Source organism: Cervus canadensis, chromosome 7 (assembly GCF_019320065.1).
Source record: "Cervus canadensis isolate Bull #8, Minnesota chromosome 7, ASM1932006v1, whole genome shotgun sequence".
NCBI lineage: Eukaryota > Metazoa > Chordata > Mammalia > Artiodactyla > Cervidae > Cervus > Cervus canadensis.
Window position 1 is genome coordinate 71,286,645 of NC_057392.1, and position 23,741 is coordinate 71,310,385.

A 23,741-nucleotide genomic window follows, 5' to 3' on the forward strand; every position below is an offset into this window, starting at 1 on the left:
CTTGTTTATAGGTTTACAGTGGTAGTTACATAACTGCCTATGTTTTTCAAAACTCATAGAACTTAACAGGGTAAATTTCACTTTGTATAAACTCCAACAGTAAATTTGAAGGTTGGAAAAGGAGTAACAATCAAGATTAAAGGAATAATGCACATAAAACATTTACTGCCCTACCTGCTTATATACTCTAAATATTTGCAACTTTCTAACAATAATAGGGAAAGGTTAGGGGATGTAAAGAAAAGCAGAGCGGACTCCTGAACCAGGATCCTAATCTGGCTCTTTCACATATTAACTAGATTCTGAGCTCAGTTTAGGGTGTTCACTTGCTTACTGTCAATCTTAGATTGGACAATACGTATGAAACATCTGTGCAAACCATGGAGTCACATAGAAGAGTGAGAAATGGAATTTTCCATGAGACAGCAGTACAAAATCACAGGGCCACATAAACTGGGGTGTTAAGGTCACCTCTGCAAGGTAGAATTTGGTGGGCTGTGAAACCACTGAGAAAAGGAGAACGCATCTCTTTTTAAGAAACTCGCTCCTAATCCTATTCAAGTCACTACTGGCTCCACATTAATTCCAAAACAACCCACTGGTCTAATGAGGTACAGACATACCTCAAACTCGAAGGAATGCCAATGCCAGGAGGATGTAAGAGCTGAGTTTGGCAGAAAATCTTCCTGCTGGACAATGCAGTAGGAGTCAGACACCATTTGCCTCCAAAACTCGGTAACAGCCTCTGATGTGAAGCGTGTGAGGAGAGAGTTAGGGCATTTCACCGCTGCTTTTTAGTTCCTGGATGTCTCAGGAGTTCTCACCCTTGAGTGCGGATCAGCAGTGGCAGCCGCTGCCGGAATCTCATTGTGGGTGGCTGGTGTCTCCCGCGAAGCCCACAGTAGGAGCCGGGTAACACCATAGTGCACTCAGGCTCTTCCTCAAGGAAAAAGCATGGTTTGGAACGCCAAGTAGGGCTTCAAGTTGGGCCAGAAACTGGAACCTAAAGTTCCCTTCAAAGCCACGAGATACACTCGTTGAATTCGCACGCCTTGTGAGTTCTGACAGCCGTCACATGACAACTACCACAACACCTGAGGGCACGGGCCATCGAGTGCGTGGCTTGGTTTCCCTTCAGTTCGACAGGGACCCTAACTTAATCGCTCCTGGAAGTTCGAGACAGCAAGTTTCCTTGCCGGCGAGTTTACCCTCAGCAACCGAACTCCATAAAGTGCTCCTCACGCCGGAAGTGCACTAATCCGCAGCACGTGGGGTTGCCAGGGCGCTCTTCACGTGACTGGGCGGGGCCTCAGGAAGCTTATAGCCAATGGTAGCGCGAGAGGGCGGTGCCTATGACGCGCCGGGACCTATCCCGGAAGTGGGGCTGAGGTGGGGGCGGGAAAGGGCGGGGAGGCCGGGGTGTGGAAAGTGTGGCGGCCCCGCCCCGTCTCTTGGAACTGCCGCGGCCGCCACAGCTGCCGCCGCCGCAGCTGTGCCGGACCGGCGCGGGTGCGCAGGCAAAAGGCTCCCTTTACCTTCTGAAAGGTGAAGACTCGGGGAAAAGGTGGTGGGGCTGCGACCGGAGCGAGGAAGGGCTGGGGTAGGCAGCCAGAGCCGAGCCCCGACCGAGAAGAGGAGGAAGGATGGATGGGGGACCGAGGCGAGCGCGGGACCCGCTAGGGCTCAGGCCCGTGAGGCGCCGGGCCGGGGATGTCGGCAGGACAGAGGGTGTCTGAGAGGTCGAAGTGACGCCGCTGCAGGCTGGGGGGAGAAGTGTGCGCCCACTGCCCGAGGGCCAGGTGCTGATGGCCAGGTCCTGTTATCCCCATCCTTCGCAGGGATGTGCGGCCTGGGCTGGGCCCCCTGCACTGAGGATCCGGGCGGCGGCGGAGGGCCGGGCGGCGCGGTGCGGGAAGGTCGTCCGGCGGTGGGACGGTGGGGGCCGGGATTTGCTGCCCCCCAAGCGGGTGAGCGCCTTCGGCGGGTATTCCCCAACCCCAGCGAGCTCTGCTGCGACTTTCCTCCCACCTCCCCACCAAAGGATGGAAAAGTTTGTAAGGCCGGAGTTAGAAAGTGCCCACTATTCCGGGTGGGTGTTCTATAAATGCAGAAATAATAGATCCATGATGCTTGGCTCGTAACTTGTCCGAAATGAGGCGTTTCCCTGCTTGCATGCTAGTTGTTAAGAAGCAAACAAACTTTTTGCATAGTACCCTCAGAAGAATTTCCCCAGCCCACCATGGCGGATGAAATTGATTTCACTACTGGAGATGCTGGGGCTTCCAGCACCTACCCTATGCAGTGTTCCGCCCTGCGCAAAAACGGCTTCGTGGTGCTCAAAGGACGACCATGCAAGATAGTGGAGATGTCAACTTCCAAAACTGGAAAGCACGGTCATGCCAAGGTAAATGCCCTTCCTGGTCTGCCTTGGCGTTGGGATTTTGATCATTTGTATTCTGTTACAGAACATGAGGTTTCTAAACTTATAAGTGTATAAGAACACATTCCCCCCCCCCCTACAATTACTGGGTGATCAGCTATTTGAATACTGAAAGGTAGCATTTCCTTCTTGGGCCCTAATAATGTTTCATTAACTGGGAATTGAAACTTTCCTGAATCCTAGTGACTTAGGCAATCTATTCAGTTTACAAATGAGAAAACCTGTTCTAACATCATTCTAAGGAAACTAATTTCATTTTTCTTCAGCATTTTTATGATTGAATTACTAGACTGTATGATGTTGGGTCTTGATATGTCATGATACTGTTTAGTTGTTCACTGCTTCTCAGTTGTATGACCACTACTTTTTTTTTTTTTTTTAAGAAAGTAAAATTAGATGACCTTGGAAGGAGAAAGAATCTGTCATAATCAGCATTGGTATTATACTTCTGTGTATGTAATGAGTGATATCTTGGCAAAGATTAAACAGGTTTCCTGTTCTCCTTTCTCTGTTAGGTTCACCTTGTTGGAATTGATATTTTCACGGGCAAAAAGTATGAAGATATTTGCCCTTCTACTCACAACATGGATGTTCCAAATATTAAGAGAAATGATTATCAAGTAAGTATTAGTTTTCTTTAAAATACTACTTGTTTCCTAAAGGTGCAAATACTTTTTACTATCAGTTGTAATTTAATAAAACCCACAAGTAGTTTTGTAGGTTCGTCTAACCCATTATTAGGTACTGCTTATCTTAGAAATTGGAGAAATATAGTGCTGTTTAACACTTGTACTTTATCTAGGATGACTGCTAGTTTGCCCTTTAACATTCTTGCATTTTAAAAAATTTGAACACTTCCTGTTTTTCAGATCAAGTGACTCCATATTGTGAGTCCAATGTTTAGTAAAATTACTATTCTCTTTGCTGTAAATTATTTCAAGTTTAAATAATTCCCTTCTGGGTATTTTTTTTTTTTTTAACCTTACCAGACCTAAGATTCTCAAGAAGTTTTTGGAATTCATGTTCCACCAACCAAGTGTGTATGTATTAGTGAATGAGTGTCAGAATTTGGTGTCCTTAAATAGGGAAATAAGTTCAAAGCCATAAATACGAAGGATAAAGTGTATGGTCACTGAATAGGGTGAAGGAAATAAAAAAAAACCTCGTAGTTGTTTTATTTATGTTCAGTGACCATGCTGTGACCTTTTGTTAAATTATAGGTATAAACTGCAGCTTTTAGTTCCAATTGTACATTTGGATAAGTCAGGTTTAATGATAGCATTTTCTTGTTTGGAGTATTGATAGTAACTAAATCACTGACCTCATAGGATGTGGGAACTCAGATTAATCATAACTAAAGTCTTTCTTGAAAGTCTTCAATTTCTTTATCAAACATGCTATATATAGAACTCTTTTCTACTCATTTTACATAGTGAAACATACAAATGTGATGCTCAATTTATGTTACCCAATTTAAACTGATTTCTTTCCATACCTTATATTGTGTTTATAATTTTTAAAGAATGTTACCATTAACTGCAATATCCGATGATTTCCTTTTAGTTTTTGTCCACATGTAAACATATTTTTACACAATTTTAATTTAGTAAGCAGTTTTATATTTTCATTTTCCCTCTTAATAAATATTTTCTATTGTTGTTTGAAAGTCTGTAGAAAATTTGAATTGTCTTAGTAGAATAATAGAAAGTTTTTTTTTAAGTCAGGCAGATCTGAGTTTCGATCTCGTCCTGCCACTTTCAAGCTGGGTGATCTTGGACAAATTAGGCAACCTTTCTAAGCCTCAGTCTTCCCATCTATAAAGGAGGGATAATATGAAGATTAAATGGGCATATGTACCCCATAATTACCTCTTAATTAGATATATTCCCCAAATTAGTTTTTCCTGTATAAAAACTTCACTTAATCATTGCATTATTCTTGGAGTACTTAATTTAGACCTTGCATATAGTGTTGCTGCTGCTGCTAAGTCGCTTCAGTTGTATCCAACTTTGTGGGTGCTCGGTAAACATTTGTTAAATGCATACATGATTATTCACTGAGGTAAGGATGGTACAGCTAACTAAAGCTAAGCATAGAATTTTCTTTTGCCAAAAATGAATTTCTGTTTTCATCCTTAACGTGTGAATGCTTTGAATATGCAATATCCATTAATATTCGCTCAGTATATAATGCTTTTGCCTTTGAGTGTTTCAGAAAAATAATATCATAAGTTCAGATGATTACCACTGTGATCAAATTAGCCAATCATTGATTAGAATTTAGGATTAAGATAAAGGAAAGTTTTGGTATGAGTTGTATTTTGGCAGGACCAGAACTAGAATGAGGGAAATGAGATTGGTAAAGCCCTTGCCTCAAGCACAAAATTTTGCATAAAGACAAGACCAGTAACAATGCCAAGCCACATAAGGACCTAAGTCAGAAAGGAAAAATCAGAAATTTTGATCTTGTCTGAAAATTTGTTCATTATAGAATTTTTGCATTCTAATTTTTAAAAATACTACCTTAACCTGATCACTGAGGGTTTTCTGTGTTTGTGTGCACATGCACACCACCATAAATTTTGCACCCCAAACAAGTGCCTCACTTGGTTCACTGGAGTCCCAGCCTTTGGTATATAGTCTGTGTTGCAGAGCTGATAAGAAAATGGCTCAAGCCTAAGAGTCTAGGATCGGATCCTTTCTTTGGCATCTACTAATTACATGACGTTGGTTGACAAGCTATTTAATCTCTCATCTACCTTTTTGTATTTATAAAATAAGGATAAGAATAATAAACTCCTCATGGAATCACTGTAAGGATTAATTAGTTAATTCTTAGAACAGTGCCTTGCAGAGTGAGCCCTCAGTGATCACAGCCCTTCATTATCAAGTTAGCATGGAATACTTATTTCTGTTCATTTAAAAAATCAGTTCGATGAACCTTTCCGGTTATATTCATTGTGCTATGGTGGTCTTCACTATCCAAGTGGCTTGATTCAGTTTGGCTACTTGTAGTCCTTTGCTGAATTCAGTATTTCAAGTGCCAGTTTGGCAGTCAGCTGAAGTGAAATATATACATATGTGTGTGTGTGTGTGTTTTCATTATAATAATTAAAAAGTAAATCTTTGTTTAAGAAAAGAAAGGTATTTATAATTTTATGTATTTTAAAATAAGTTCAAAATGAAGGAAAAAATTGTCCCCTGAATTCCATTCCAAGATGTATCTGGAATTGCTAATTTCCATCTTTTCTCTCAAAATTAGTTATGGTTGTCTGGGGCTCACTGATAGTGTGAAATATAAATACACTTAAACACTTTTGGGAATCCCCAGGCTCTTAAATATAGAAACGCTTGTTCAAACTCTGCTACTCCTTTGAATCATATTGCTTTAGAAAGTTCTATGTTCCTATGCACCACACCACAAGTTAAATGCGTTTTCGGCATTCACTAAAATTTTATCTGTCATTTAAAGATCACTTTTCAGAAGGAAAGCTGATCACTACAGGACATGTTAAAGTATAGATTGTGTTTCTTTGGATTATTGGTGAATTGCCAAAACTATGAATGTTAAACCCTAGTATATTCTTCAAATAAGTATATGCCTTTTGTATAAGGAGTCGAATTTTGTTGTTGCAACTTAAAATAGAACAACAAAGAAAAAAATGATGCAGTGAATTCTCTGTGTTTGAAGTCTTTTTATACTTTTTAACCTGTTTGTGGAATCTTTGTGTTCCCTGGTAGAAGCAGTGTTTCTTTGGAATAGAAAACCTGTAAATCAGCAGATCCCAGTATTGCAGGGAGAAGAAACAGATAATTTTGCTACAGGGTCAGTGAGGGTAATAGTGAGAAGAGCCTTCTACCTTTGGTTCCTAGGCCTGTGTATTTTACCTTTGGGAGAAATAGTACCATATATTGGAAGATATTGTAACCTGTAAAACAGCGCCCAGGCCTGCAGTGTCCAGCAGGTGGCAAAGATGAGTAGGCCAATGCAAACTCTCAGAATGATGGGAGCACATGGAGTAGTGAGTCCTCTGAGCGTTGCCCTGCTGTCTTTTATTTTGCCTGTCAAATGCATTTTTTAGCCAGAAATGATACTGTGTGAGGTACTGAAGGAATGTGACAGTTTATAAATCCACAGATGAGATTTCAGCAGAAGCACTGCAGGCAGTAAAGGCAAATTTATATGTAAAATAAGAAAATACTGCAGTGAGCACAAACTGCTGCCTCTTGCATGACGGAGGGAATATACTATCACCAGGCGGCTGGCTCTTTGCCCTAGGAAATAGTGCCATATCAGTGACTCTGCATTGGTCTGTGCTGTGAGGTACCAGCAGCAGCTGTAGTCAGTAGTGACTGTAGGTCACTTCAGCCTTGGTGAGAAAAAACCTGAGTCAATTACCTTATGCCACAATGGCCAGTCATTCATAAGCCAGTTGAGCAAGGACTGGGAAGACTACGGAAAGAAACTAAGTGGTGTTCGCCGATAGAATCATCTTGTCACCTAACTCTCTGCCTCCTCAGTAGCGTGTTCCCTTGGGAAGCATTTATACGGACACATTCTCTATTCAGCAAGGCCCCTCCATGTACCACTCCCCCAGACCTTATTGCCAGCAGTTTTCCCATCTTGTTCTTTCAGTGTGGTTGAACTTCCATACAGACGCTTAGCCATTGCCCATCATCAGTGTAAATCTAAACCTTCAGTTCTTTCTCCTTTTGAGTCCAGTGCGTGAAGTTCTTATCCCCACTGTCTCTGCGAGTAGTTTCATCAGACCATGCATAACCATCTAGAAACCACTGTGACTTTTTTTATTTTTCAGTCAGCTGCTCACAGGGAACTCCCCCCACAAAGCCACTGGTATGAGTTGAGGGAGAAGTGGTAGATGTTGCAGCAGAAGGTACTTTCTGAGTCTCATACAGCTTGCTTGTGCCTTCAGGACCTGCTCAAGTTGGTCTCATAGATGCAGCTCCCACTTGATGATGAAGCGGTGCTGTGCATACCCAGTCTTATGGCTTGGTGGGTCAGATAGCACTCTAGTTGATAATAGCGTTATTTACTTGTGTTGTTTGATAACGGTGGTCAAGCATTCAGTTCCTTCTTGCCCAATCTCCTCCCCATCTCACCCCGCCCTCGCCCCCCGGCCAAAGAAGTAGCTTGAGAGTGCTGGAGGAAGAGGAAAAGGAAGGAGGAGAAAAAAGGAGGTTTTACCTAAAAGTCTGACTGGTTTGAAATAGATTGAGAAATAAAATTAAGTTCAGAAGTTAGGGCTAAGAAGGCACCTGTAGTGATGCTATTCCTTCTCCAGCTTTCTGCTCTTGTATACCAATAACACAAATACAGGCAAAAAGTTACCCCATAATTTTCCATTTTCATGTACTTATCTGACCACATCATGGACAGACTCTCCAGTCACTGGCTTTCCCCACATCCTTCCTTCAGTTCATGCTTTGTTTCCTCAGCTCCCTGTGCCTTCAACTGTTTAGTGGTTACAGTGCTCTTTCTGGAATTCTGGTATACCATAGCATTTTTCTCTTTTGCTTTTTATAGTAGACATTTTCAAAATATGATGAACCTCATATACCCATCACCCACCATAAAAAATTATCAATACATAGCAAATCTTATTTCATTTATACCCCACCATCTACTATTATTTCCTGTATCCTCTATCTCTTGATTATTTTGAAGCTAATTCCAGATATCATGTTGTCATTTCATCTGCAAATATTTTGATACACATTTTTAAAAGGTAAGGGCTGTAAAGAGCAAGATCAAAGCACACTGGTACCTCCAAAATTAGTAATTCCCTAATGTCTTCAAACGTCCAATTAGTATCTACATTTTCTTAATTGTATTTGTGTTTTGCTTTTTCAGATGTAATAGTTATTGTTTTTATTTTGTAGTTTTTCTAAATAAGGACCTAAATAAAATCCACACATTGAAATTGGTTGAGGTATCTCTTAAATCTGCTTTATAGGTTCTCCTCTCTCATACATGCATTTGAGTCTCTCTTTCCTCCCTTCCTTTATTTCTCTCTCTCTGCCCCTTCTCAATTTTTTGATGAAGAACATTGTTCTGTAGACTTTCCCACGGGCTCTATTTTACTCATTGCATTTTCCTTGTTATTTAACATGTTCCTTTGTCCCACATATTTCTGAAAATGGATAATTAAATGTACAGATCCAGTTTAGATTTTTATTTTTTTCATCTTTTTTCTTTAACAAGAACTACTCCAAAGGTGATGTTCTGTGCAGTCATCAAGTAAATGAATCTTATGGTTTGCTCTTTTGTGATGTTATTAGATATGTAATAACTGCCTCAATCCATTAACTTATTAGGGAAGACAAAGTAATAATAACCAGTTACTCTTTAAAAAAAAAAAAAAGCCAGAACACTTCTATAAAGAGAAACTTTCCTTTAGCTTTATTGATTACCCTTGAAACAGTATATAATAGGAAAGGCAATATAAAAACTTGCTTCTTTCCCTTTAATTACCAGTTTTCAAAATTAGTTGATTCTCTGGCTTTTATTGAAGATGACCAGTGAAATGTTTTTTTTGCCATTTTGAACTCAAGCATTTAAGCACATTTATGTTTCAATATATTGTAGTTATTATCATTATTCATTCTCAAATTGTTCCATCTTTGGCCAGAGGGCCCTTATTTCAGTTAGCTCCTAAAACCCTTTGATATGGATCACCATGCTTTCACATCTTGTATGCTTCCTACTCTGGACCTGGATTTATCCATTTTCCCAGGAGCCCTATGGAGAGAAATAACACCATACATTGGATTCTTTTAGTAGGGAATAATAGATGCCACATTCTGGTACTAGTATTTTGGGGGTATGATATAATTTCAGATGTCATTCAGCAGCTTGATATGCCACTGCATGACTGACTCTTCTATTACAAGTTTTCTGACCCTGCCCTCTCCTGTCTCCTTGCTTACTATTAACAAAATGATTTCTCTTTCTACCAAAAAAAATTGTTCATAACATTTCAAAGTCACCAAATGAGTATTGTTGTCCAGTTGCTCAGTTGAGTCCGACTCTTTTCAACTCCGTGGACTGCAGCACACCAGGCTTCCCTGTCCTTCACCACCTCCCAGAGCTTGCCTCAAACTCATGTCCATTGAGTCAGCAATGCCATCCAACCATCTCATCCTCTGTCGTACTCTTCTCCTCCTGCCTTCAATCTTTCCCAGCATGAGGGTCTTTTCCAACAAGCTGGCTCTTCACATCAGGTGGCCAAAGAAATAGAGCTTCAGCTTTAGCATCAGTCCCTCCAGTGAATATTCAGGATTGATTTCTTTTAGGATTGACTGGTTTGATCTCCTTGCAGTCCAAGGGACTCTCAAGAGTCTTTCTTCAACACCACCATTTAAAAGTATCGATTCTTCGGCACTCAACCTTCTTTATGGTCCAACTCTCACATCCATACATGACCACTGGAAAAATCATAGCTTTGACTATATGGACGTTTGTAGGCAAAGTAACATCTCTACTTTTTCAATACGCTATCTAGGTTTGTCATAGCTTTTCTTCCAAGGAGCAAGCATCTTCTAATTTTATGGCTGCAGTCACTGTCTGCAGTGATTTTGGAGCCCAAGAAAGTAGAGTCTGTCACTGTTTCCATTGTTTCCCCACCTGTTGGCCATGAAGTGATGGGACCAGACGCCATGATCTTCATCTTTTGAATGTTGAATTTTAAGCCAGCTTTTTCACTCTCCTCTTTCACCTTCATCAGTGAAATGTTCTTCTTCACTTTCTACCATAAGGGTGGTGTCATCTGCATATCTGAGGTTATTGATATTTCTCCCAGCAATCTTGATTCCAGCTTGTGCTTCATCCAGCCCAGCATTTTGCATGATGTACTCTGCATATAAGTTAAATAAGCAGGGTGACAATATATAGCCTTAATGTACTCCTTTCCCAATTTTGAAACAGTCCATTGTTTCCTGTAAGGTTCTAGCTGTTGCTTCTTGACCTGCATACAGGTTTCTCAGGAGGCAGATAAGGTGGTCTGGTATTCCCATCTCTTGAAGAATTTTCCAGACTTTGTTGTGATCCACACAGTCAAAGGCTTTAGTGAAGCCAGTGAGTAGATTTGCTTAAGGTGAAGGGTCGGAAGGAAATATTTAGAATTATAACTGTCTCCTTACCACCATCTCCTTCTGACTCTATAGAATCAGAGAGGGCTTTGAGGAAAGATTGAGAAAGCTGCACAGAAATATGCTTGAAATAGAAAAATGACACCATTAGCTTTTTTTACAAGATTGAAAATTACGAAAGGGAAAATGGTACCTTGAAAGTGGAAAAATTTGGCAGATACTACTGTATCCAGGTGATGAAAGTTAATATCGCCAATAATAGGAAATAGACATCATTTACCTCTTGATGTGATACTCTGAGGACACATCATTTATGCAGTAATCCTTCCATAAATGCACTATTTTATTCATTAGGAAACTGACAAAGTCAAACTAAGAAACATTCTATAATTCGATGAATCTGTGCTTGTCAAAAACGTCAGTGTCATGAAAGACAAAGGATCACAAGCTGTTCCAAATTAAGAGACTGAACTGGTATGATAGCCAAAAAAATACCAGGCATGATCCTGGAGCTGGGAGGGAAAAAAAGACAATACTGCAGCTTTGAATACAGACTGTATATTAAATATGTTATTGAATTTCCTGATTTTGAAAAATAAACTGTGATTATGTAAGAGTATGTTCTTTTTCTTGAGAAGAACACAGTATTATTGCTGAAGAGTCATGATGTTTGAAACTTACTCTCAAATGGTTCAGTAAAAATAAAAGAATAAGAATGTGTATGGAAGCATTTTATATATTCCATATATACAAGAGATTTTAAAAAAGCACATGGTTAAATGTTAGCAAAGAGTAAATTTAAGTAAAAGACAAAGGATTTCATTGCATTACCTTTACAACTTTTCTTTATTTAAGAATATCAAATAATTCATTTTTATTATTTAATTTCATTTTTCTATAGCTTAGTTTTATTTTTGAAAATTTTAATTTTATTTATTATAGTAATTTATTTTAATGTTTATAAACAAATATTTTAGTAGATGTTTTATAATATGTCTGTACATTTTTGTATTTGAAATGCTTTATAGTTCATCCCATGGCTTTTGAATGCTATGTTATGAATTGCTCTTAAAAAATGAAATACCATATAAATTTCAAAATACCAATATTATTATTTGGCTTATGTGGTTCTGTCACTAATGGAGTGGGAACCTTTTAACTCTTGAACTTGACAAGTTCTACCTCAGGGAGCTGCTAAAGGAGCTAAAATAAAAACAATGAGCCTGTGGTTGTCTCAAAGTTACACTTCTGTCTCAACCTCTTTGCTCCCCGCTCCCCCTTTTCTGCCAGCTACCTCACAAATGTTTGAGTGACCAAAAGATTCAAGTGTTTGTGGTGGCTCAATAGGGTGGCTTTTTGTTTTTGAGATTATAGACATGTGCAGAAACTGAGATCTCCTGTGGTAGGTGCAGTTTCTGTGGAAAGCCGCCGCCCGAGCTGGTAGTGCCGTAACGGGGAGCTTTGGCCCTCTGTCTCGGGGTTTGCCTGTGTCACGTATAGTGGCCAAAGGGGACCAGGGACCGTGTCTTTGATTCCTTTTGTGTATCTCAGTGGTAGCATCCGGCGTGCTGGCTGGTTGCCTTTCATAAACCTTTTGGAATTCTAGGCACACTGATGGTGTACCTGCTTTTAGAATAAATGAATGTGGCCTGCCAGTTTCCTCATACCTGTAATGAAAGAAATTCAATGATATCAAAATGGTGTCCTTTTGCAGATTAGGTTGATGACTGGGTTTGTTGCATTAATGTCATCAACAAGCTAATCTTTTTCTTTTTAAAAAAATTTAGTGTTAGCAGTGAGCTGGAAACTAAAAATCTTCCACTTCAGTTTGTTTATAATCAAAATTTTATAATCAAATTATAAAACATACTGTTTATAGTCATGAAAAATTGAAAATAACTTTTATGCCTATGAATAAAAAATGGTTAAATTAGTAACTGTATCCATGCAGCTCTGAAGTGATTAAAGAGATTAAGGTAAGTCCATATTTTCCAAAATTGAAAGATTTCTAAGACATATTTTAAGTGAAAACAACTTGATGAAAAATACTTAACTCATTTATTTTTGAAAACAACTGTATTGGTATTGTGTACATAAATGTAAATACTTCTGGATACCCTATTAAAGAAAAGCCAAATTGTTGAATAATGCAGAGATTTGTGGGAGGGAAGAATGCAAGAAGGAATGAACTTATGTCTATACCTATCTTCTGCTTTTCTATGTGTAGCATTCTTAAGTACCAAAAATTTATTAATGTATTACTGTGTACTTATACAAATAAATGTAGATGGCAATTCATGTTAAAATTACAAAGGAGTGGATATAATCTAATCTGTGCAAATGATATAATTTCTTTCAATAGCTGATATGCATTCAAGATGGTTACCTTTCCCTGCTAACAGAAACTGGTGAAGTTCGTGAGGATCTTAAGCTGCCAGAGGGTGAACTAGGCAAAGAAATAGAAGGAAAATATAATGCAGGTGAAGATGTACAGGTAAAGACCTATGGGGAGTTTGTTTTTTTAAGCCATTTTATAAAAGCTTTGACCTAAAGTAGTTAGCATAAAATACTATAAGAAATATGGCTGTTAAATACTGCTGAAATGTTGAAAAGGAACTCTAGAACTAGGCAGTTTTCCCAGGATACCTTTTACCATGCCCATTCCCAAAGAAAATATCAAAGTTAATTTTTCACTACAGAGACACTGTCAACCCCAAATTTGTTTTGAAGGTAAGCCTGAATTAGTCTGAAGGATGAGAAAGGATGTTATGGGGATTCTAAAGAGTGAAGGTGATTTATTTTATCTTTGTTATAACTTTCAGAAGTATAACATCTAAGTATTGTGGCATTTATAGTTCTTATTCTCCTGTTCCCTGGAAATTGTTTTAAAAACCACAATTTAAGAAATTCTTCTCTAGAAAACTGTAGAGAAAGATGATTTGATCTTGGAATGCCTCTTTCCAAAATAAATATGTATAAAACATCCACAAATACTCATCTCATCCTCTCCTTCCCTCATTGTGCCCCCAAGTCTGTTCTGTATGTTTGGAAATGTATACATTACCACATGTAAAATAGATAAGCAGTGGGAATTTGCTGTATGATGCAGGAAGCTCAAACCCAGTGCTCTGTGACAACCTAGAGGGGTGGGAGGGAGGTTCAATAGGGAGAGGACAGAGGTATACATATGGCTGATTCCTGTTGATGTATAGCAGGAACCAACACAATATTGTAAAGCAATTATCCTCCAATTAAAAATAAATAAAAATTTTAAAGTTAAATAAGCAGGGTGAAAAATAGATCCACAATTATCCAGTGTATGAGGAGTTAAATATATCTCATATAGATATTGCCTTTTGAATAACTTTTTAGCTGCTTTGTTTTCCTTCTAGGTGTCTGTCATGTGTGCGATGAGTGAAGAATATGCTGTAGCCATAAAGCCCTGCAAATAAATGGGAGCATCAGGCATGAGCAAACTGTATAGGTCTGGATCAACTACAGATCTAAAGTTTGGTTCTAAGTTGTCACCAAAGCTATGGCCTTCATAAGCAACCTCATTTCTTTTTCAGTTGTTTTGAAATTGTGCTGAGTTAGTTTTGAGGCAATTAGTAATTTAAAAAAATAATCAAGATATATAACTTTTTTTTTAATTTTGTAGGTGTCTTTCCTATAACATTCCTGTGGTTTTCAGTATGTGAGTCCAAGAAATTGATGAGATAGCTTCAGCAGATGTGATTTGTCTGAGCAAATCATTCCTGAATTTTAGTTAAATAAACCAGGGTTTTAAACAATGTAGCATCCAGTGGTACTGATGTACCACATTTAAGTTGAATTGCTCTGCATTAATTTCAAACTTAATATCATAGAATAAGTACATCATGGATTGGAATTGTCAGAATTTCAGCCTGGGTGTGGCAAGTACAGATCCTTAAACAAAAATTATGTTATCAAAAAGTGCCAGTTATCTTAGTAACTGTGTGCAGCCCACCTGTGTTACCTCAGTCATTCTGTTCTTTGCCAAATTTCTGGCAGACTTAATATAATCTGTATTATGGTCATTTTAATACTTGGTTGTGCTTAACAGAGGCAGTAAACTGTTGTGTGACTGTTAGCAAGTCATATTGTAAAGAAGGCCCAAAGGACAGTGGCAGAGGGTGTTGGTAAAAGCTATAGGTTTTTATTTGAGGCCTTTGTAATCAGCATAAAAATAGGAAGTTTCTGTTCGCATTTTTAACTTTTGTTTTCTCTATTTAAAGGAGTGATGTGCTTTACAGGATACTATGCAGTACTTATTGATTATGTTGAATAGTTGATATTTGTAGTAATCAGTCCTTTCCAGACATTTTTAAGTAGACTTTTTTTGACATCAAAATATTTGTTAAACAAAAACTGGAAATTCTTAAATTATTTGGAATGCTTGTTAAATTTATGTATGTTTTTTCTAACATGAAAGTGAATCATAGAAGAAAAGTTACTTTATATGATTATTATTTAACTTAAGTATATGTATTTATCTGATTGTCATGTGACTTAACTCACTTTCTGGTATGAAATATAGCTAGGAAAGATTTCTATAAACTAAATTACTTTTAAAAGTATTTTAGGTGATTCTGCTACATTTTTATTCAGTCTTTTGGATCATATATCTATTTGCAGAATTCTGGCATTATCACAGGGTTTGTGAGGACTTTTGACTCAATAACAGCCATTATATTGCAGTGAAACTTAGAGCAAAATCACCACTTCAGTAATACTTTCATTCTCTAAGACTGATTATAAGACCTCTCCCACCATACATTGACTTCTAAAAGGCCTTTGTACCCTATCACCTATAGGAAAATCTGCATGATGCTATAATCGGTCTATTCAGTGATTGGAAATAGCACTAGGAACAGAAGATCCCAGTTTTAGTTATTTAATTTGCCCATGCTTTTAAATCTTGTATTGGCCTCAGCAAACCCACTTGGAGAAGAAGCAAGATGCTTTAAGGAAATGCAAGAGGAATTCTAAAGCACAAGAAATATTGATGTTGTAGTTAATCATTTTTTAGTATAACATTTTAGCTTTTGCCCATCTAAAGCACAATTAGTAGTTAGGCTAAATTGTTTCATTTCGGGAATTCCATTTAGGTATCTACTAGATACTGCTCTAGTTTTTTTAGTACTCTGTAGTATGTATCTTACTTGTGACTGGTTGGCATCGTTACCTGCAGGAATTCCAGAAAGTTACCAATCTGTGCTTCTTGCTAGCCATTCATATGACCCCAGTTAACTACACTAGTATTCTGGTTTAGTATTAATTCTGGATTAGCATGCCCTTGTTCTTCCTAATTTATCAAACTTCACATAAATATATTTTCAATTGCAAGGTAAAGTATTCCAATTGCAAGGTATATATAAATTATAATAATGCACCTATACTTCATATATTGAATGGCAAAAGCTACTTATGAATAAGTATTTTAAGTACTAAAATAAAGTGTAAATACTCTTCTGACATATAATAATAGGTATAGATTTTAAAGATATGGGACTATTTATTTTCATGTAAGTCAATACTTGTTTCTCTTGAACAATATATTTCATTTAGAAAAGCTTTATAAATTGTATTAAAAGGAAGCAGGAAACATTTTTTAATAGAACAGAAATGACTTCATTCTTTTTTGACATCAGAAATGTTCAAAGTTGATTCCTAGTATTTGTTGTACTTTTTTGTAGTAAATGTTAAGTGTTCGTGTTACCACGTGTAGAATGTAGACTGTTATGTTGATAGATTATACAGTGATATACCTTTTTGTCTGCAGGCATTTCAGCAATTTATATACAGTATTATACTAACAAGTGGAATATTTGTTTCTTTCTAGAACAACATATTTTATTTCTACTGTGAAGACTTTGTTATATCTTATTTGCTACAAAGTTGTATACCCTCTGATAGAGATCAAATTATTGCTACTTTGACTTAGTATTTGCATCATAAACATAATTACCATGTTTCTTTCATGCTACCCTCCAAGGGCTGTCAAGTCACTTGAAATTGTTGCTAACCAAGCTCTTGAATCCACTTCCATTTATGGTACAAAATTCTGTATGGATGCTTTATAACTATTACCAAAACTCTCCTGCAGCCAGAGCATGAAATCTTTAATAGGAGATGCTGCAATAAAAAGTTTAGGCTACAAAATTGGGGGATACAATTTTTCATTATAGCACAACATGTGTGCATATGCACACATAGCTTTGTATGTTTGTTCTTTTTACAAAGTCCTTCTAACTCTTAAAAGTACTGTAGTCTGGTAGTGCCTCAAATGTTGTAACTTTTTTTTTTATTTACAAATTTTCCAGAATTTGTTTTTGTACTTTAAAGTTTCTCAATTAGATTATTTCTAGTTGTAATTCGAATGCATTGTTCTCAGGGCTGTTTGTGCTAAGAGCTGAAGTTTCCTTATTTTAAAGCTAACTGCCTGAAAGAATATTGCAAAATTTTCCCACATTGTAATACAATGATACATACAAATAAAAATCTGTAATATCAACACACTTAAACTATATGCTAAATATTCAAGAAAAAAATGGGAACATTGCTAACATCTATACTGGAATCTTGCCATATTTTTTTCATTTTAGAAAAGAATTTGGTGGTCTTATCTTAGAACCTTATCCTTAATGATACACATGAAAGCATTCCTTTGGCATGGACCCCAAAGATAGCTTTAGAGCCAAACTTTGATGTGGTGATTCTCAAAACATGTCTAGGGACAACAGAATTAAAATTTATAATACTTTGGTGGGTATGTTAAAGTGTTTACAGATTGAATTCTGTATATGAGCTAGTAACAAATTTATTATAAGAAAATATGACTCTTAAGCAGTATATGTGCAAACTATAAGCATATTTCCATAAACAGCATAATATTAATTGGTCAACAGTTTTACATTTTCTGATATCATCTAGGCATAATATTTCATAGTTTTCAAGCCTTTTTTCCTCCCAGCATTTGGACAAGTAATAGGCAACAAAGGCTTACAAAAAATTTATTGTGAAAAACCTTAAAATTGAGAAAATTCAATCCATTAACTTTATTAAATTTTCTTTCTCTGAATTGGGCATATGGTATTATTTGATTTTAGCAGGGGACATTTGGATTTAGCTTACAGAACACAGATGTTCTATGGGAACATGACTTGAAGTTCTATATAATTTAATATTTTTTCATTAAATGACCATCTGAACATCAACGTAACTACCAAGTGAGGTCAAGTGCCTGAAAAGTGCTGTATATATCTATATACATTTTCCTTACATGAAAGATGCATCTTATAGCAATGCATATCAGGCTTTCACCTGCTAAAAAATATTCTTGTTGTCAAACCTTACTATCCACCACTATTCCTGACTCCTTATTACTGGTTGAAACCTATTTTACAATTAAAAGAGAGGTTCCTTTATTTATATAAAGTCCCTGAAACTATGTCTTGATATTGGTAGATTTAAGTTTATCATAGTTCAAGATTGCACTTTTTTAAAACTCTGGATATAAAGTTTATTCAGTGGTGACTATACAGCTTGTCATAAGTCATGGTTGTGATCTTTCTTGAGAGGAATCCTTTATGTGGTTAATATCTACTATAAATAAGCACTCTTGTGCTTGTTATAAATGCAGATTCCTAGCTCTGTACTGTTTCTGTCCTCTTCAAAAAGGAAATAGTTGAAATGGCACTGTCTAATCCCGTGGCACTTTATTAGTAACACATTTTATTTGTCAGAGGTAAGAACTCATGCTCTTACCTGCAGAGACTCATATGTTTTAGCTAAAACTTTAAAATTGTAAGATATGTAGTATGGGTATTATTATAATTGTGTATTTTACATTTCAAAAATGGGTAAAATTCATATATTAAGCCTTTGACTATGTTAAAATAATTGTGAAATCCTTTAAAATGTAGATAGTAAACTTATCAATTATAACTTTTTGTTACATTACAATATATTTGTCTGTTAACTCCATCAGTTATATTAAATAAAAATAAAGTTAATTTAACAGCTTATACTATTCTTGTATATATACATTCCTAGAGACATTTTCTTACTAGAAAATAACTACTGTTAAAAGAAAATCTAACTTGTATTTTGTTTGTTTTTCTATATTTTAGGTCCTTATTGTATAGTACCCTAGCTTTACATCTGGGAATGTTAATTTCTAAATTTTAGTTCCAGATTTAGATATACTTTTTAAAAAATCTTTTGTTTTTAATAGTTTTTAGAATATATAAAATACATGGTTTAAAATTGTGTAGATACAAGAATAAATCTCTCTCTTCCTCCTCTTCCTGTGCATTCTTCCAGGGATACATAATGCAAGAGAGTTTAATGGTCCCAACCCCTGACCAGGGTCTGAGGTGTTCCTTCCCTACCAGACTTGCTGTTCGCTTTCTATACCGATGTGAATGGTGTGATGAATCCCGGAAGCAAACTCTTTTCCCAGTCCTCATCATATCTAATCAACGGCAGATTCATCCTGAGGTGGCGCAGCAGTTTCTTCCTTTTACCCACTGTACCATTCTAGAACATCTCTCTCACTTCCTGACGTGGGGACCAAACCAAGACTCTCAGCATAGTTGTCACCTCATATCTGTGATCAGTATTACTGTTAGCCATAACCCTCCAGATCCAGCAAGCATACCTGGGCAGTGGGAGAAGCACCAGGTTAAAGTCTTGTGCTCCTCAGCCCCACTCTTTTTTGCCACTTGCAAACACCAATAACTTGTATCCCAGAAATAGGCATGGGAGGGAAAAAAGAAGCGTGAAAAGGGACTAACTGTATGTCACCTGTCAGCTTGAGTTTCTCCCCACCCCCACCCCAACCTCATAAACAAACATTCTGTCCAGATAGGGTGCGTCCTGTGGAACTGCCGCTTCTAGACCTCCACTGCCTGTCTAAAGTGTGTTCCACCAGTTCCCACAATACATTCAGCAGGATCAGTTACAATCACCAGGTGTGTATCACCTCAAAAGGACCCACCTACAATGTTTTATCAATCCACTGTCCAAGTTGTGAGTTATTTGAATCCAGTCGAAACAATTATTGACCCCACCCGTGGGTACTACCCAGCATCACAATGACTTGTGTCCTGGTTTTTAGAAGGGCAAAAAGACTTGGCAACCACAATCGCTATCAGATCTGACAGATTCTAATTGGGAGAATGGAGGTTTATCTACCTAAAATTGATAGTGTGTCTGCCTTTTTTGTTCACACTGATGTGTGTGAGTTTCACTTAAAATTGTTGCCACTCTAGTGGATGTTAATTTTGTACAATCATTGAGGTAAATCTTAGAGAAAAAAATACAAATACATGGAACTTTCAGAAAAGAAAAGGACATTTAGGGCACAAAGAAAACCGTTTCTACAAAGAGGAAATGGTAAAAATAACGCTGATACGAATCCTAAGTGAAAATAAAAAGACCCTTCTACCTGGAAATTTGAAAACCTATTACATAATTCTATAGTGAAAGGAGTACTACAAACAAACAATTTCTGAAAAATAATGAAAACTGTATATCAGAATCTATGTAAAGCAGTATACAGGAAAATTTGTAGCCTTAACATCAAAAATGAATATAAATAAATTCCTAAATCAAATAATCAGAAAAAAAGAAACCAAAAGAGAGCATAAGGGAAGAAATGATATAAACAGAATTAGGTGACTAGAGAGCTTCCCTGGTGGTTCAGTTGGTATAGAATCCGCTTGCAATGCAGGAGACCCAGGTTTGATCCCTGGGTCGGGAAGGTCCCCTGGAGAAGGAAATGACAACCCACTCCAGTATCTTGCCTGGGAAATCCTATGGATAGAGAAGCTTGGCCAGCTACAGTCCATGGGGTTGCAAGAGTTGGACACGACTTAGTGACTAAACCACCAGGTGAATAGAAAAATTGAAATAAAAAATTCTGGTTTTCTTGAAAAACTAACAAATCACTGGTAAGTAAAAGAAGAAAACACAAAAGTAAAAAATGAGAACGAGAAAGAATGACTAAATGCAGAGAGAAAATGAAAAATTCTATGCAGATAAATTTGAAAACCTAGATGATATGATTTTTTAAGGAAAATATGGTTATTAGAATCAACCTCCATAGAAAGAGAAAGCTTAAACAGAACTTTTTTTTTTTTCATTTATTTTTATTAGTTGGAGGCTACTTACTTCACAATATTGCAGTGGTTTTTGCCATACATTGACATGAATCAGCCATGGATTTACATGTGTTCCCCATCCTGAACCCCCCTCCAGAACAACTTTAAAATAGAGAAAGTTATCAAGAAATTGTTCACACACACACACACAAAAAACCCCAACAACCAAAAATGAAACCAGACAAATAGTTTCACAGGAGAATTTTACCAAACTTTTTTAGAGTCCAGATGGTCTCAAAGTTATATAGATTGTTTTAGAGCACAGAAAATTAGAACTCCCAAATTCTTTTTACAAAACAAGTATAACATTGATACCTGAACTTGATAAAGATGACAAAAATAAATACAAGTACTCATGCAAATATCCTAATATACTATTCAAGTAGTGAACAGACTCAGACCACACATGAAGAAAATGATACCCACACCCACATGGAGTTTGTATCAGAGATGCAAAAATAAATCAATATGAAATCTTATCAATTCACTCCCAAGGAAATAGATTAATATCTTAGGAAATCTCTCTTAATAGTATTCACTATATTGAGTCTAAAGAGAAAGGTCATATTATTTTCTCCATAGATGCTGAAAAAAACTTCGGATAAAACAAAACTCATCCTCAAAACATCTCTCTAAAATGGTAGCTGTGTCAGATTCATGAAATTATAGAAAAATTCCTTATTTGTGTTACTAGTGCTATGTTCCACGTGCAATAAATATGATTTCCCCCCACAACTTGTTTACATGAAGTACAGGTAGGTTTCTGTAACAACCCAAGTGGGCCATTTTTTAAAAAGTAACTAGGTTTTACTAAATGCAAGATCAGACCAGTGCTGCCAAAGTTGGGAACAAAGTTCAGCAGAGATTATCTGGGATCTCTGAAACCAAATTATTTTACCTGAACTTGGTGAAAAAAAAAAAACTCTTTGAAAGAAAAAACAGAGGTGGATGAATATTTACCACCAATATATCTCCATTTACACATGATAACATGGTATATATAACATTGTATGTGTGTGTGTGTGTGCATGATCACATGTGGGTGTGTGTTTGTGTGTAAAATTGTAAAAGCTAGCCTTTTACCTAATGGAAAAACACTGAAGGCATTCTCAGTAAGGTCAAGAAATAGACAAGAATGCCCACTATCTTGACAACTATTATGTTGTTCTGGAAGTATCAGCCAATACTACTGCACAACAGAAAACAGTTAAGACACATTAGAATTGTAAAAGTAAGAGAAGCTTTCTTATTTTTAGGTGATGTGATAGAATACCTGGAAAATCCCAGATAATCAATGATAAAGCTAACTCAATAGAATTATTCATTAAATTAGAAGGATATAACATTAACATACAACAGCATTTATATACAAAAATAATAACCAATTAGAAGACATATAATGGAAGGAAGACCTTATTTACAGTAGCAGCAAAAAGATATAATGAACATACAAAAAAATTTTCAAAACCTATATGAACTATAAAATACTACTGAAAGACACAAATCTGACTTAAACAGGTGGAAAGATATTCCTTGTTCTTGGCTGATAGCTCAACACTATTGAGATGCTAGTTCTACTTAATTTATAAACAATGCAGCCCCCTCAAACTACAAGCTTTTTTATGGAGCTAAGCAAGTTGCTAAAAAGTTCATGTGGAAATATAAACAAGAAATAGCTAGAAAAATACTGAAAAGAGCTATAAGTGGGACTAGCACTACAGAAATTAAAACTTACTACGAAGTCTCTATGGGGTTTCCCAGGTGATGCCAGTGGTAAAGAACCCAACTGCTAATGCAGTAGACATAAGAGACACGGGTTCAATCCCTGGGTCGGGGAGATCCCCTGGAGGAGGGTATGGCAACCCACTCCAGTATTCTTGTCATGGAGAATGCCCTGGACAAAGGAGCTGGGAAAACTACAGTCCACAGGGTTGCAAAGAGTTGGACACAGACTGAAGCAACTTCACACACACACACACACACACACACACACACACACACACACACACACACACACACACACACACACACACACACACACAGTCTCTATAATGAAAAGAGTGAGGTACTGGCAAATAAACAGACCAAAAGAGTGAAATATGAAGTCTCAAAATAGACCCAAATATATATACAGAAATTCTGTATTTGATAAAAGTAGTACTGCAAACCACTGCGCGAGTATTAATTTAGCTAAATTGTGCTGCAACAATTGGAAAAAAATAAACTTGGAAAAAATAAAATGAATTCCATACAACATACATAAGAATAAACTCCAAATGAAGCAGTGGTCCAAATGGAAACAATAAACTCTACAAATCCTAGAAGATAATATGGGTGAATTTCTTTATAACTTGGCTTCCTGTCAACCATGACTGAAAATCCAGATACAATAAAAAGATTTATAGATATATATATTGTAGATAAAAAACAATAAATGGAGCAAAATGCTAATAGTAGGTAAAAGTCTAGATAAAGGATATATAGACACACATACATATTTATATATTCTTTACCAGATTTTCATTGTATTTATATATGTATACATTGTGTTTTGAAATATTTGTACAATTTTAAGTTTGAAATAGTTTATAAAGTTCTTTAAATTTCAAAAAAGTATGTATTGTACAAACTAATATTTACAAATGTATATAATTACTTGTATAATCTAAATGATGTAGATATACCAATACACATTCATAAACATGGCATGTTCCAAAGGATTAAATAGCTATTTTAAGCAGGTGTGATTTTAGATATTTTTATGCATTATCTTTTTTACTTCTTTGTATTTCCCTTCATGAGCCATTTATTTCAGCATTAGAGGGTAATAATTTTGTTCTTCAAAAGTTTCTCAAAGCATTGCTTATAGTAGTGAAAAAATGGAAATCTAAATGGACACAAATAGGTGAATGAATAAGATAAAAATGACAAGTAATAAAATTAAGCAATGAAAACAGATACTTGTTCTCATTTTAAAGGTTGGTCAATTATTCAGAATTCTTTTGA

At 36.5% G+C, this 23,741-nt stretch overlaps 1 protein-coding gene across 2 annotated transcripts; it reads left to right on the forward strand.

The window, feature by feature from the left end:
- Positions 1–1,413: 1,413 nt before the first annotated feature.
- Positions 1,414–18,596, forward strand: EIF5A2 (eukaryotic translation initiation factor 5A2). Of its 2 annotated transcripts, none has more exons than XM_043473748.1 (5): positions 1,414–1,545; positions 2,211–2,404; positions 2,956–3,060; positions 12,911–13,042; positions 13,941–18,596. In XM_043473748.1, the coding sequence occupies exons 2-5, from the start codon at positions 2,240–2,242 to the stop codon at positions 13,998–14,000; spliced, it is 462 nt and encodes a 153-aa protein (XP_043329683.1). In that variant the 5' UTR covers positions 1,414–1,545; positions 2,211–2,239; the 3' UTR covers positions 14,001–18,596. The 2 variants fall into 2 exon arrangements, with proteins under 2 accessions (XP_043329683.1, XP_043329682.1); XM_043473747.1 differs by lacking the exon at positions 1,414–1,545 and adding an exon at positions 1,760–1,967.
- Positions 18,597–23,741: the final 5,145 nt, after the last annotated feature.